Source organism: Haemorhous mexicanus, chromosome Z (assembly GCF_027477595.1).
Source record: "Haemorhous mexicanus isolate bHaeMex1 chromosome Z, bHaeMex1.pri, whole genome shotgun sequence".
Taxonomy (NCBI): Eukaryota; Metazoa; Chordata; class Aves; order Passeriformes; family Fringillidae; genus Haemorhous; species Haemorhous mexicanus.
In genome coordinates, this window is record NC_082381.1 from 50386692 (window position 1) to 50401594 (window position 14903).

At 34.4% G+C, this 14903-nt stretch overlaps 1 protein-coding gene across 3 annotated transcripts in view; it reads right to left on the bottom strand.

Annotated features, from left to right (window-relative positions):
• The window catches only part of LOC132341520 (DNA excision repair protein ERCC-6-like 2), a 50359-nt gene that overhangs the window by 11046 nt on the left and 24410 nt on the right, over nucleotides 1-14903 (bottom strand). For 2 of the 3 annotated variants that reach the window (XM_059873132.1, XM_059873133.1), the window contains exons 10-17: nucleotides 14613-14684; nucleotides 13325-13470; nucleotides 8452-8547; nucleotides 6946-7045; nucleotides 5830-5982; nucleotides 5087-5167; nucleotides 2611-3757; nucleotides 1755-1909 (exon numbers count right to left, since the gene is read on the bottom strand). In XM_059873132.1, coding sequence (XP_059729115.1) covers nucleotides 1755-1909; nucleotides 2611-3757; nucleotides 5087-5167; nucleotides 5830-5982; nucleotides 6946-7045; nucleotides 8452-8547; nucleotides 13325-13470; nucleotides 14613-14684 — 1950 coding nt within the window. Of the gene's footprint in view, nucleotides 1-1754; nucleotides 1910-2610; nucleotides 3758-5086; nucleotides 5168-5823; nucleotides 5983-6945; nucleotides 7046-8451; nucleotides 8548-13324; nucleotides 13471-14612; nucleotides 14685-14903 lie in introns of those variants that run through there. The other variant, XM_059873134.1, reaches the window with a different exon arrangement.

Genomic DNA, 14903 nt, shown 5'->3' on the forward strand with positions numbered 1-14903 from the left:
TGTATTTTTAATATTACACATAATGCTACTTTAATCTACTGAAAAACATTTTTATTAAGTAGCATTATTTATAATAAAACAGGTAGATGCTCAGACAGTGAATATCCTAACTTCATTTGATGGCAAATAAGTGAAAAACAACCAGCAAAGCCTGATGGCCTGAAGCACAACAGTGACCATGTTTTTTCACAAAATGTCTTCTAAGGAAATACAAAGTAATGGAGAAACAAAAACAGTTGCAGAAAAATTCTAAATAGAGAACCTTTCAAAGTTGTCTACAAAGCTCTCTTTTAAGCAGACCACAAAAAGCTCAAAATGCCACATCTAAGAAAAGGCAGTCATCTATATTTTATTTCTACATTAGTGCCTTTACATAAATGAATAACAGGAAGTGAAAAAAGAGGCAGCCTTCTCCATAATTTTTGATGTTCTTCCTACTTAGATCTCCAAGAGAAGTGATACTACTGTTGTTTCTGAGTGAAAAGTACATACTTTAAAAAAACGGGTAAGTTAATAAAGGTAAGTTAATTTGCAATACTAGCCATCACACAACTCTACATAATAAGCTCTAAGTTACATGAACACCACAAACTAGTTTTGAACAGAGGTGGATCAACACATTTAGTCAAAATACTCTCTTCAAAGTTTTCTTTCATTTTTATTTGGTTTTAATAGTGTTGTCAGCCATTGACAATTAGTAAGTACCTTCCTACCGTACTCTTGAGTATTTCTGACCAACTTTTCTGCTAATAAGGAACATTCTAATGCAAATGTGTTAGAATTGAAAAGGCCTTATTTCTACTGGTTTGCCTGGTTTGATCTTCCCAGTATAAAATTTCTTGGCAACCCTGCTAATGGCTTAATTAAATACAGTACAACAATGGCACTGGAAGATACTCCTCTAGCCACTGCGGATGTTCACAACACAGTCGTATGTCTACAATTTCTGTACGGAGAGCTAACATGTCTGTAAAGACTAAGCTGCACATTCATCAATGTCTTATTCTGTGCTTATCTTAAAAATCAGTCTAGGAAATTGCAAGTATTTATTACAAAGCAAGCAACCAAATACCCGGACAATCAGAGCAGATTAAAAATATTGTGTAGTAAGAATAAAAAATATTAAAGATGTACCTGAATTTATTCCAGATTTGTGTGTATTCTAAATGCAATTAAACAAGCTACAGAACCAACAAAAAAATTAAACATGTCCATTGCTGCAAATAAGAACTCCCAGTAAACTCTACTTCTATGTTTAAAACATTAAACATAGACAGTTTGACTTAACTACAGCAACTGCATACGCTCACCTCCCCAAGAGAGTCTGCAAACTGATGTATGTTCAAATTCCTATGCTACAGGGTGTCCAGAATGTACTGCGGAAACTGGATTTTTGCAAACTGGATCCAGGACAAACTGAAGATTTTTCAAGGCTCAAATCAGAAAAACATGGCACAGAATTTGATTTCAAAAACCCTATCTTTAATCTTAACATTTCTCCCACAGAAAACTCCCACAGAGGGTGCTGTGCTGTTTAATTCCCAGCTCTTTCAAAGCTGGCTAATGTAAAAGCCACCCCAAAAAAACAAAGTAATTTATTAGACATCCAACTGAGCATTCTCTTCCTCCCATCCTCAGTGACTTTGATCACTCATGGTGGTCAGTAACAGAAAAACAAGTTTTTTAGAGCTTTTTAAGATGAAAAATGAGGATAAAGAAAAGTTAAAATGACATTTCCAAAAATATCTCTTTACCTTGGCACTACAGACGGCTACATTAGCAGGGAGCTGAGAAAACTGCTTCAACTCAAATACATCATGCACTGCCCATCGGCTCAAGTGATTTTCAGCCTTGCTGGATCCAACCACATTCTGATTTGAATGAATATATGCCACTTCTTGAACGCCATCTGATACATTATGAGAAAAATACAAGGATATTGGTTATTCCAAAACTCTGAAGGTACACATTTGCACTGAAGGATACTGTAATTAAAAAAAAAAAAAACTACACTGAAATTGTAAAATTTGTTATGATTTCACTCAGCACCAAGTTACTCAGTTCTGTGAAATTAACAACAATCATTAGACTTATCTGGATTTATCCAGAGACTTTAATACTACTTCAATTGCAGTGTGGTTATTTTCAGATGGACAAAGATGTTTCAAATCATCTATGGCTGCAACATCAGTGGTTAAAATTAAGTCTTTAGGAATCAAGTCTTCCACATGGTGTTTAAAACTCCCACACCACTTTTCTTTCTGTACATTTTATTTGACAGCCCTGTCAAGATTCATAACATTTTACAGTTCAAATATTTAGTTTGTGAATTTTTAATAAATCTTCAATCTCAGCATATTTCAAGAGACAGTAAGAGTTTAACCAAGAATTACCAAGCAGCCTGTCACCCCGTAAGACAGAAAAGTAAGACTAATAAAGAGAAAAATACATAAAGATATTTCTGAATAACAACTTGGCAGAACATTTACTACATCTTATAACAAAAAAAATGTACAGCAACAAGAACTTAAAATCTGCTGACAATGGTAAATTAGACATATGTTATTTCTTTAGTTGAAATAAAATTGAATAAATTAACTTAATAGTTACCTAAATATTTGTCCATTGATTCCATTCTTTTCTGTTGATGCTCAAATACAGTTTTACTTGCAGAAGTTCTATGCATAGCATAATTGCTAGACTTCCTTTGTGCAACAGACGTATCTTGAATAGGACACAGCATTTTAGACCCAAACTGAATTCTCCCACTCCGTTGTTTACTCCTACAGCTTTTCTTCCTGGCATGAACTTTCTCAACTGGAAAGTTATCGTCAGAGGATGAGAATTCATCTATATTCTGAGAACCACTTTCCTTTCCTTTTCTATAGAGCTTCTTTCTTTGTGGTAGAGATTTCTTCCACTTTGGAAAACTCAGAGTTCCTAGTTTTCTTGATTCAGAATTATGGGGAAGTTCAATATCATCAGACTCATCACTTACGTCGCTCACTCCTTTCAAACCTACATCATTCTTGACATCTTCAAAAGACATGGTGAAATTTGACTCAGTACTGTGGAATCCAAATTGTCTACTGTTTCCCTTAAATACAAACCCAGCTTTTTCTTTTGCTAACTCATTCCAATTTTCAGATGTTGACGTATGTACTTCAACTTCTTTAGTAAGCACTGGTTGCTGGCATACTTGAACTTGGGTAGGAAAGATGACATCATCTGCTTCAGAACTACTTTCAGTTTCCATGACTATGTCACATTGCTTTAAAATGCTTTGATCCTCATTTTTTATGTCGCCTTCCTCCGCAGAGCCTGATAAACCAAGCCACTCTGTACTCTGCGTACCTTGTTTATCACTTCCATTTGGAGACAGAACAGCTTTCCCATGCTGAAAAACAGACACACTGGTTTGACATTTCTGAAAATCACCATGCTTGCTATTTAAATTTTTTCTTATAGTGTGGTCATCAGAAATTGAATTATGAGAGTCATAATTGTGATCCCCTTCTTTGGTAGTCTCAATTTCTCTCTGCAACAACTTAGAGAATCCACACTGCATTAAGGAAAGCTGTCCTTTTGTTACCACACAATTATTTTCATTGCATGGCTTCCTTCTGTCAGATTTTTTCACAGAACTCTCCAGAATATCATCATCACTCAAATCATCCCAAAAATCAGCTTCTTCTCTTTTTAATTGTGCCTGAATGCTTTGGGGATCTCCATCTTCTTGACAGTCTGGTTGTTCATACTAAAAAAAAAAAAAAAAAAAAAAAAAAAAAAAAAATTGCGAAGTTATTTAACACTGATAGTATACACAACATGCCTAATTCCAAAGCAGTGTAAAAAAGGTGGATTTTCACTGTTACTCAAGCAAAACCCACACAAAATAGTATTACAAAATGCAAAACAATTCATAATGAGAAATTACTGAAGTCTCTGGCAGAATATTTTAGGCAGAAAAGCACTGAAAATAACCAATAGTATTATGTACTTGAAGCAATATATGCTGTACACTGCTAAAACTACTTATGCCTTCCCAATCCACATCCATATTTTTAAAGTTTATACTTATCTCATTGCTACTTTTCATCTTTCAAAGGTGCTTTGGAAGGTGACTTCATGATTCAAACCTTAATATTCTGTGTAACAACAATTATAACGAAAATAAATCTCAGTGCAGTGGTTTACTTCCTTGTATATGAGTGCTAACATTCCACTCTAAAATTTATTGAGGCCTACTGTAATCAAACAAAATTATGGCCCAAGCAATCTTAAAACATTTTTAAGATAAAAGTCCAGAACACTGCGCCGAAACTGCATACTACTGAGGTTAAGAATTATGACAGCCTGTAAATGGAAGCTAGAACTGTAAATACCAAAATGCTGTAATCAGAGACATTTTAAAATTAATATATTAATCCTGATATAATTTTGCTCATCAAAAAGCATTTAACATAATCTACTGTTTGTCAGCAAGTCCTATGTGAGATCATGACCATCCAGTTATGTGTTATGAATATAAGACTGAGATCAATGTAAGGGCATATTAAATACTGACAGATACTCACAGAAATCTCCAACAAGCATAAGAGATAGTGGCTAATTTGTAATATAATTCAGTGCAATCTAATCTAATGATAACTTTACTCAAAGTACCTGAACATGGCACTCAGTCAAAACATTCCTACAAACGCAATGCTCCTATTAAAACTGGCCTTCATTGGAAAAAAATTTTTAAAAAATCTTATTCCAGAGGGAAACCATTAGATAGTTACATACATTAAAAATAAAAAAGACAGTATTGAACAGACCACTGGTCTGGTGGGAATCACTCCAATTGTCTGACTACAATAACTAAATAGCCCTAAATAGCCCAGATCTTCTAGAGTTCCACAAAACCTGAAGCTTTCAATCACCTAAACCCCCATGTACGCCTTCCCACAATTCCCTAAACAAAATCTTAACAACACAGTAAAAGCATCATCAACCTAATGAAATATTGCCCACATTTGCGACTGCAATACTGGGAACTAGAGGCCTGTCATGCAATGGTGTACAGACCAAAAAGACATCTCACCTTTTCTGAGCTGCATGAACGGTTCTCTTCCTTCAGCCATGTAGTTGCTGTCATGACTCCTGCTTCTACCTGTCCTTCCCTCTAAGACAATCAAATAGTTAACATAAACAGATACAATTTATATTACACACAAAGACAAGCACAAGAAAAAGAAGCTCCCTTCTTTTTTTCAGAAGTGTAAGCACCAGAAGTAGAATCAGTAAGGTCCTAACTAAATTCTTAGCAGAAGAAAAACAAGTAAATAAAGGGAAGGATGGAAAGAAACCTGGAATGAAGCTGAAGATGTAAGCCAGCTGCAGCAAACTTTTTTTAACAGTTACTGATGTCCCAAAAAGTACTCTAAAGAGGTCAATGTGATCATAAAAAATATTTTTATTATAAGAATTCTGGCTTAAAAGGTCAGTATGAGCTACTGATGAATAAAAGGCATCTGTGCAGAAAGCTGGATGAAAGGATCAAAAAATAAGCTATGAAGTTTTTATACAAAAAATATATATACTAGGAAATTTATGAAAATTATAAACCAAGCTTTTAATTCTTGGATTTAGAGAAATTTATCTGGTCTATATCAGAATGAGAAATTAGCATGCCTGTTTCATTTAGGTCACTGCACAGACAAGTACTGGTTAAGTTTCATCATTCTGTTTTACAGTGTTTCCATTCAAAACAACGACCAAAAAGTCTCACGAAGAAAGGAAAAATGTAAAACTAATATCCAAAAGTAAAAGGGTAGTACTTCATACCTCCAGTATGTCTTTGGTAAGACAGGACCCATGAGTCCTAAGTTTGAAAAGGTTATGAATCCCAAAAAGCTCTCCTTGATGTTCCTTTGATCCTTGCACTGCCTCGAAATACCGCCTGGCATTTTCAGTTCCAATCACTGCACAGTGAAGTTGCTAAAACAGAACAACACAAGAGATTTCAGAAGTGTTTGCTACAACAACACGTCAGAATTTCCTGGCACCCACATTATATACACAGCTTTAGCTGGAACAAGTAGAAATTCCTAAGCAAGGATATTTTGTTTTAATTTCCCCGGCAGATGTTGGTATAATAGATTGTGGTATAATATGAACCTGCTTGGCTTTATTGAATTTAAAAAAATTCAACATTCAAAGACTTTTACTGCATTGTTGCCTATTATCAGACACCTAGTATACATGTTACTGGCACTCTTCTGTATCATGACAGTTCATCTTCCATTATACTAAATTATTAGCATTTTTTTCACCTTCCTTTGCACTATATATTTACTTGCTAAGGGTAAGCAATCCAAGTACAGCTGAAAAAAACCCAACCTCAGATTTGTAATTACTCTCGTTTATTACTGCTTATTCAACTTGAAAAATACAAGCCAATTTGAAAAAAAAAGAAAAAAAGAAAAAAATTTATACATCTCTTCAAGACTTATACATGCTTTTTGGAAATCCAAACAAACAATATCCAGGTCTTCTTTGTCTATGAGATCATCAACTTTTTTTCTATATCATCAGCAAGATTTCTCCTTTCTTTTCTCCACACTTTCATGAGAAAAAGCTGTGTGAATCAGATTGCTGCAGATACTCGCTGTAACTATCACAGTTGTACTTCATAAGCCTTCAAATAAAAACAGTTCTCTGTATAACCTGAATAGTGTACATTGCATAATTAAACTCTCAACAGTTACAGAAAAACACTTGAATAGAAATATAATTCTGTTCCATTCTTTAACAGCTGCTAAATGATGCACCTTGGCTTAGTACGTTAAGGTAACATGTATACCATAAACACAAGGTAAACTACAATTTTATTAAGGCTAGATGAGCTTCCAGTCCTTGAAATGGGAAGAGCTCGCCATTTAAACAGTTTGTGAGCTTTACCTGTTTATAAACTTGTCGCAAGTACATCATCTCTTCCACAGTTCCCAAGGATATCAATCTAAACACTCTAACAGCTCTGTGTTGGCCAATTCTATAAGCTCTGCAAGGACATGGCACATTAAAAACATTTGAAGAAATTAGAGCTCTTAGGGGTAGTAATAAACAGTAAACAAACTAAATATATAAGAGCATTCTAATAAAACAGGACTGTTCGAAATCATGCAAGTGTTGACTGGGTTGTTTTCCTTACTTTTCCAAATTTTCCTCAGTTATTGATTTCCTTTTCCTTTACCTTTAATATTTCATATTTCTCCCCAGGCCTATCCAGTTTAAAAAGCCTTCTCATTTTATATTACAAGAACTGTCTCCCACCTCTCCACAAAACATATCCATTCCGTTCATCTCAGGTTTGTTGGATTTTTTTTTTTCTTTTCTTTTGGGTCTCCACTTACTTTTGCTCAAAGTATTCTCCTATTTCCATTACATGAATTAACTCATGGATTACTTGGAGCAGTCAGTTCTTTCTTAATTTCATAAATTACTTCACAAGATACAACAGCATAAAAACAGCTAATGAAATGGCAGTTTTCTATTCAAATGGTAAATTCTGAGACTTCTAATAGACTATCATTCCACAAAATTCAGAGGAGGCTAAAGCAATTCACAGTAATGTGATATTACAGAGATTCTTTAAAGATAGTCCCCAACACATGTTTCTGATATATTTCTCTAGAACAGGTGCACATAAACACATCCTAGAAATCAGAAAGAACCTTAAAACAGGATTACATAATTGCATGAGATAACAGAAACAAGTGTATTTCTGCTCATGAAAATACATAAACCTACTGAATTTTTAATATTCTTTTATAGGTTTTAAGTATTCTTTATAGATTTTTAATATTCTTTACATCAGTTATAAAAGATCTGCCTTGGATTCCTAGGGAAATATCCTACAGTCAAAAAGCCTTTGAAGAAAAATCTGCATTACTGGAAATACTCCAACACCATAATATCAGAGATAGATGCGAGTGCTAAAAAGACACTAATCTCCACAATGGAGATTCACCACAATGGTGAAGCAGAAGAGAACATAAAGAACCCCTGTCTTTTAGGGTTTGGGAATCCAAAACAGCATTTGAACTACACTGTCAACTACAATGTATTCTTCATGAAGAACACAAGAAAAATGTCATCTACACATACATATTCTAGAGATCACAAAAAGTTATAGTAACCACAAGGAGTTTTTTGTTGAGTTTTTGTTTGGCCCACTGCTGCTGCAAAAAAAAAAAGAAATAAAGGAAAATATATTGTAAAATTTAGGTTAAAATAATCACATCAAAGCTAAAAAACTAATTTAGTTGAACTTTTTCTATTGTCTTGTAGGTTATTCAGACAATGTAAAAAATTTCTTACTTGATGAAAAAATTTAGTTGGACAATCAGATTACAGAATCAATGGAAGAGTGTAACATGGATCTAGTTCTGTATTTTGAAAGCATACCTGTCAATCGCTTGAAGATCATTTGCTGGATTCCATGTAGGATCAAACAGTATAACAACATTGGCACCAACAAAATTAAGACCCAGTCCACCAGCCCTGAAAACATAAAAATGAAAAACCAAAACTATACGATAGTAAGAAAAAACCTGCAACTAGATTACATTAGGTCCATACTTGCCTACCCTTCCCAAACTTAAAAAAAAAAAAGAACACATGAAAAATACCGAAAACAGTGCAGTACAACTTTGTGTTACTGTAACCACCAAGTACTCAAATAACCACTGCCATTAATTTTCCATTAAGTCCTATACAGGGCAACACCACCAAATACAATTATGAAATTCATAACCAGTTATATGCCAGTTAACATAATGAAAGCAGGAAAATTACAGGTGAAATTCTACTTCATCTAATCCCAGTACATAGTTTTTGACAATAATGCTAAGCAACTTTCACTAAAGTGGTCACGATCTCAGGTAAGCCTCACCTGCAAGCATTAACATCTAACACAAGTGTATTTGTACAGTAAGTTATCCAGCTGTTAAAAAAACAGTTGGCCACACAGCTGCGAAAGAGCAACATTTGTACCAGTCATTAAAAGGAAAAAAAGTCAGTCAGAAATTTGTCTGGTCTGCAGGTTAGGAGTCACAGGGGTACCACCTGCATCATCTTAGAAACACTCAACAGCTGTAGAGTATTTTCAGGTAAAGCTGCAAGCCAGAGAAGAAATGGAGCATACATCTAGCCTGATGCAGCTCACTGCTGAATCCTGCAAAACTGCTCAGTTACTTGGAGTTTGGCATGTGCATAAATGAATGATTTGAGAGGAGCAAAAGTGACAAAAATACCACTTCTCATCCAGCTGCAAAGCAAGCAAATACTGAATTTTTTTTTGACTGGCTCAACCAGCCATCATACAAAAGACACAAGTTCCTACACAAGCATAAGCTAAATACTATTATTAAATAAACTATTAAAACAATTCTTCACATTAGCATAGGTATCACGAATTCCAAGTGTGCTACTTTTCTGAAAGAAGTACTGCAAAATTGAAAAAGTAAATCCCATTTAAATTATCAAGCACCTGGTTTAACAGATTACTTTAAATTTTGCTTGTTTGAAGCAGATAAGAAATACAAGAAAGGTAAAAGTTTTCAAGTATAAGAGTGAATGGAGACAGAAACACTTATGGAGCCCCATCACTTTTTGGTTTTCACGGAATCCATGTCAATGTAAATGCAGCTGTGGCCTTTCCCTTCAAAGTATGGTGTAGCTTTGGGTTAGCTATACCTGGAAAGGGAGGGGATATAGAAACTTGCCAATAGTAATGGATGTTTCCAGAGAACTCGCATTCTCAAACTGTCAACTACTGAATAACAATATCTGGGTTGGGTTTTTCTTTCAGAATACATTATATGGTATTTTTCAAATTTAGTGTGTTTCTTTTTAATGAAAAAAACTCTTTTCAGTAAGAGCTCAGCCTCTCCTATTTCCAAACCAGCCATGCAGCTGGACTGAAACATAAGACAAGATGTAAAACCAACTGTCCATAAAAATTAACAAATCAGGATATCTATCTTTATAATAATTTTACCTTTCAGTGGCTTTAGGTATGACCCAAAAATTTAGTTAGTCCAAAACAGAAAAGAATGGCTCCTATATCCCTTTATAGACAGAACAAATGCAGAAGTTTGTGCATTGTGAGCTACATACTCCGTTTTATCATTCATTTTAACTAGCAGCTAGTCATTACTATGATTTGGTCCATGCAAATCATATCATATGGCTTAAATAAAGAATTTTGTTAAAAAGAACAGTTTTCAGGAGACCATCTTACTTAAAATGCACAACATAGTACCTTAAAAGGTACAGAACAATACTACATTAGGAAAGGTTCTATGAAAGTTTTGATTATGTAATTCTGTTCCCCAAGCTATGTTTTCTATAGTTTCTATGCTCTCTGTTTCAGAGAGATTTTTGTGGCTGAAAGTTCTTTGGATGTTATCATATGCACACTACAAGTTGTTCAAAACATTGCTGTGAAAGAATTAAAGCTAAATGAAGCCCTGTAAAAGTAAAAAGTAACTAACAGCAGTCCAGTAATGGACAGTAATAGAGAATGCTGCAGGTAGAATGGAAGTGGATATGTAACCTTACATGGTAAAAAATATCTACAAATTTCTCTAGACACTTCTCTTTACATAAAAAGAAAGATAAGAAGCAGAAATGGATTTTCATTAACAATTAATTCTGAAGAACCAACCTAGAGAAAGACTAGTATTAAAAAAATCCAGAAACAGTGATTTAAATGCAGGCATACTTGCTGCTTTTATTTATTCCAGAAAACTAGGATGGAACAGAACTGTGCTGACTTTGGTACTGTACATAGTTTCCCTTTTTTTGGCTAAGCAGCACAACTGGAACTGAAAACTCTGACATTCTCCTATCAAATTACAGCAACTCCATCAATTATTTTAATGTTTCTAAGCATGCCTAAAAATCCTCTCCTCTTTTTCTAAATAATCACATATTTTCCCAGCAACACCAGTGCAATACTGACGTATTCTCAAACAGGTATTACTTCATGAGACTTAAAGTTCCAACAGGTATATACCTACTTTTCCCTAGTGCTCCACCTGAAATTCATTATGAAATGGTTTGATGAAATGTACACGCTCTGAAGAAATCAAATACATTTCCTCTCAACACCTAAAAAATACATTTATCCATAAAGCCGTATTAGTCAAAGCTGTCAACAGGGACAGTCATGTGACTATGCTTGCTACCAATATTAACTTCAAGACGTGAGGTCAAATCTACAGATAGACAAACTTTTATTTTTTATTCTTTATTATTTAATTTTCTTTTTTAAGTTCCCATTTCTCAAAAATTTCCCTGATCAATTAAAACCAGGATTTTCAAATCTCTATGGGCTACATATACGTGATTTCAGGCAGAAACAGCCTTTTGAAAAAAAATGAATACAAAATACAAACATTGCAAATTTAATAGTGCTGCACTATAATTCTCTGGTGTTTTATGTTTTATAAGTTGCATATTAACTGTGCCAGTCTCAAGATTACTATGTAGAGAATTCATCCTTTGCAGAATGCACTTACACATCCAAAAGACCATGACACTATTTTCAGTGAAAATCAACATTTGGTTCTCTGAGCAATGAGACCTTCAGAATACACATAAATTGACTACATAGAGCAGTCAGCTAGAAACTTTGCAAGAAAGTTCCAACAGAAGAGTATGAACAATTCTGTCAACGTGCTCTGCAATGAAAAATACAGAATATACTCTCAAGCAATTTATTATTTTATATGCCTGAAATCTGAGAGGAAAGATCAATCTCTCGTACAGCTGAAATAGGATAAATCACTTTTTAATTTCCAAAGGATTACAAATTTAAATGATGCTTCCATTACTGCACATCAAGCAAGGAAAAAGATCACTTCCTGTTACCTGTGACAAAATAGGCAAATAATTGCACCCTCTGTTTTGCTTAAAACACAGTAGTTATACTGACTGTATAACTGTAATTCCATTACAGTTTGTTCCTTTCAATTGTTTCATAAGATAAGTAAAACTACAGATAACAGAATCAAGCCTTTTCTCCAGAACCATCAGCAGGCAGAGAAAGCTCACTAGTCTCTATAAACAAGCACTCAAAACAGAGGAGAAAGTCTATCTCTGTTTAGTTAACCTTAATTTTTTATTTAGATTTAAATTAATGAAAGAGACCTAACAGGTCTATGATTATAGTACTGTTGCAGCAAAAATTAGTCCTTCATAATGCTACAGATTTTGAAATTTCTCTCTCGTCTTCAGGGACAAGGGTTATGGACTCATGAAGGTCTTAGAGAAGCAGATGGCATATTTCACAGTTGACAGAGATTACAAGCCAATGTACATGACCAGTATCACAAATCTCTTCAATGACCAGTATCACAAATCTCTTCACAACCCTATACATAAACACCAGAGTATCTGAAGACGGTTCTGACATTCACTGCAACAGCCCTTAAAATGATGTCTGCTCTAGTTATATAGAGGTGGTTTGGATCCTCCTAACTCCAACATACCCACTTTCCAGTAAATACTACAGTGACTGTATACTTATATTTCATTAAGTTTCACTGAGTTTTGCCCTCTGGGTAGGAGGCAAAAGGAGTAAAGCTTCTCTTTGCTCCTTTTCTGCCTTCCTAAAAAATTTCATCCAAGATGAAGCAAGGAAGTAACCTGAATAAAACAAATAAACAGTCATTGTAGTAACAATAACTTCAGTTAAACAAAATATGCTATTTCAAAACAATTTGCTATCAATCATAAATTGATAAGCAAATCTGATAGGTAAGTACATTTTAAAAAGACAATAAAAGATCTTGTTGAAATATTTTAAGTAGACATGCTAGCTAATTAATGTGATTAATAAATTGCAGCAATAGGGAGAGAATTTTCCAGTTCAATATGGCATTTCATGTTCATACTCACTTGCTAGTTTTACTAGTGCAACACAAGAAAATTAGTCTGTCTACAATAAAATTAAAAGCCTTTTGTAGATAATGACGTAATAATAATTTTTTTAATAACAGTGTTTAAAACTGCTTCTTCAATCTCACAACAACTTTAAACTAGGATCCAGAAGACCCACTTCTTTCTGATCTTAGAAATCATCATGAAGCTGGGAGGGGGGAGGGACAAGGTGTCTATTCTAAGAAGCTTCAGACCAAAGCACTAAGTCTATATTAACTCTCACCTTCTCAAAAAGTAATCCCTCACAAGTTCAGCAAGAAAAATGCAGAGTAATCAATTTACTAACACTAGACAGACATATTGAAACAAACTACAAGTTAAATTTTCTTACATTGTAGATACAAGACATAAGTTAATTTCCTGAAGGCTGTTGAACTCTCTTACAATTCTGATCCTGTCTTCTGATTTTGTATTTCCATCAAGTCTTCGGTAATCCAGCCCAGATGCCATGCAGTACTGTTCCAGCACATCTAGCAACTGAATGGAAAAACAAAGGAAAAAGAAATATAAAAAGTTAAGTACTTAATAGTATCTTTTAAATTAAACATGATCACGGGGACGATGTTTATTAAATATATTTTTAGTACACCACACTTTGCTAATTATAGAATATCTTTGCCACTTTGGTATCAACATTGCTGATTCCCTTTAGCCATGATTCTGCAGTACTCAAGGTGATTAATATTGGTGTGCTGTGGTCTGACTCCATCATCCCACCCTGGCTGCCTGTTTCATCAGTACCTGTCACTCAATCCAAACCAATCAGCAGGCAGTTCATTTAAGCAGCTTCCTCCCATCTTAGCAAGCTGCAATTACTTGAAATACAGTAAATGAGCATTACAGCCAGCACAGAGTGCACAGTCAGAGTTCAGGGGTATGGAGTGAAAGACACTGCAGTAACCAGCAGTCAGTCTGGTACTGGACACCATACAACATAACCTAAGACACATGAGTACTCTACTACTGCACCTAAACATTAAACTTTAAAAAAAAAAAAAAGGTATGTAAGACCCCTGAACTACCATTCAAATTACTATGTTTTAAAATACTTTTTAGTGCTATCATTACAAATATTAAAATAAAAGCCGCAGTACAACAGAGTGAGCTATTTCAGGAAACACATTATTCCCTAATAAGGAAACCAAGGAGCAAGTAAAAGTAAAAATGTACATATAAGTCTCCCTCAAATTAGAGAGTTTTAACTTCAAATCATCTAGTGTAGCAAGAACTGAAGTATCATTGCTGCTGATGATAAAAAGTCAGCAGAATGAGGAAACAACTTTCAGTGCTAACACATAGGTTTTATGATATGGCAGTCATACTCAGCTATGACAGTGCTCTAACTCAAGACATACCAGCTGAACTTAGCTATGTGCACCTGAAGTAATACAACTATTTCAAAAAGCTCTAGGGACAGCAGAAGAGTGTTACACTTGTTTTGTTATCACCATTTTTAGCATGAGGTGACACAAGGTTTTAATATGCTTGTATGGTACACTGTCCTTGTAATTACTCCTAACAGTAGAAGCAGTAAGGAAATGTGGTTGACAAGGTGTCAACTTTCAGATTCACGCTTCAGAACTTCTGCAGTTAATTGATAAAAATCACATGGAGCTCACCCTTGTGGAAAAGGAGAAAAGAAGAACTTTAGCCTTATTTTTTTGGAAGTGATTTAAAAGCTGCTGAAGGACCTGTAAATGAAACACAGCAGAAAAAAGAAGACATTTTTATCTAAAATCTAAATTTTTATATAATTTTTTATCAGGTTATCTTACACACACTTAACTCATGTTTTCAACCTTGAAACAGGCTACACCGCACTTAATTTGCAAAGCCAAGCAGAGCCAAAACAAAAATCATTACTAACATAATAAATGGGCCAAAGGTAATGGAGATGCTGGAACTTTGCA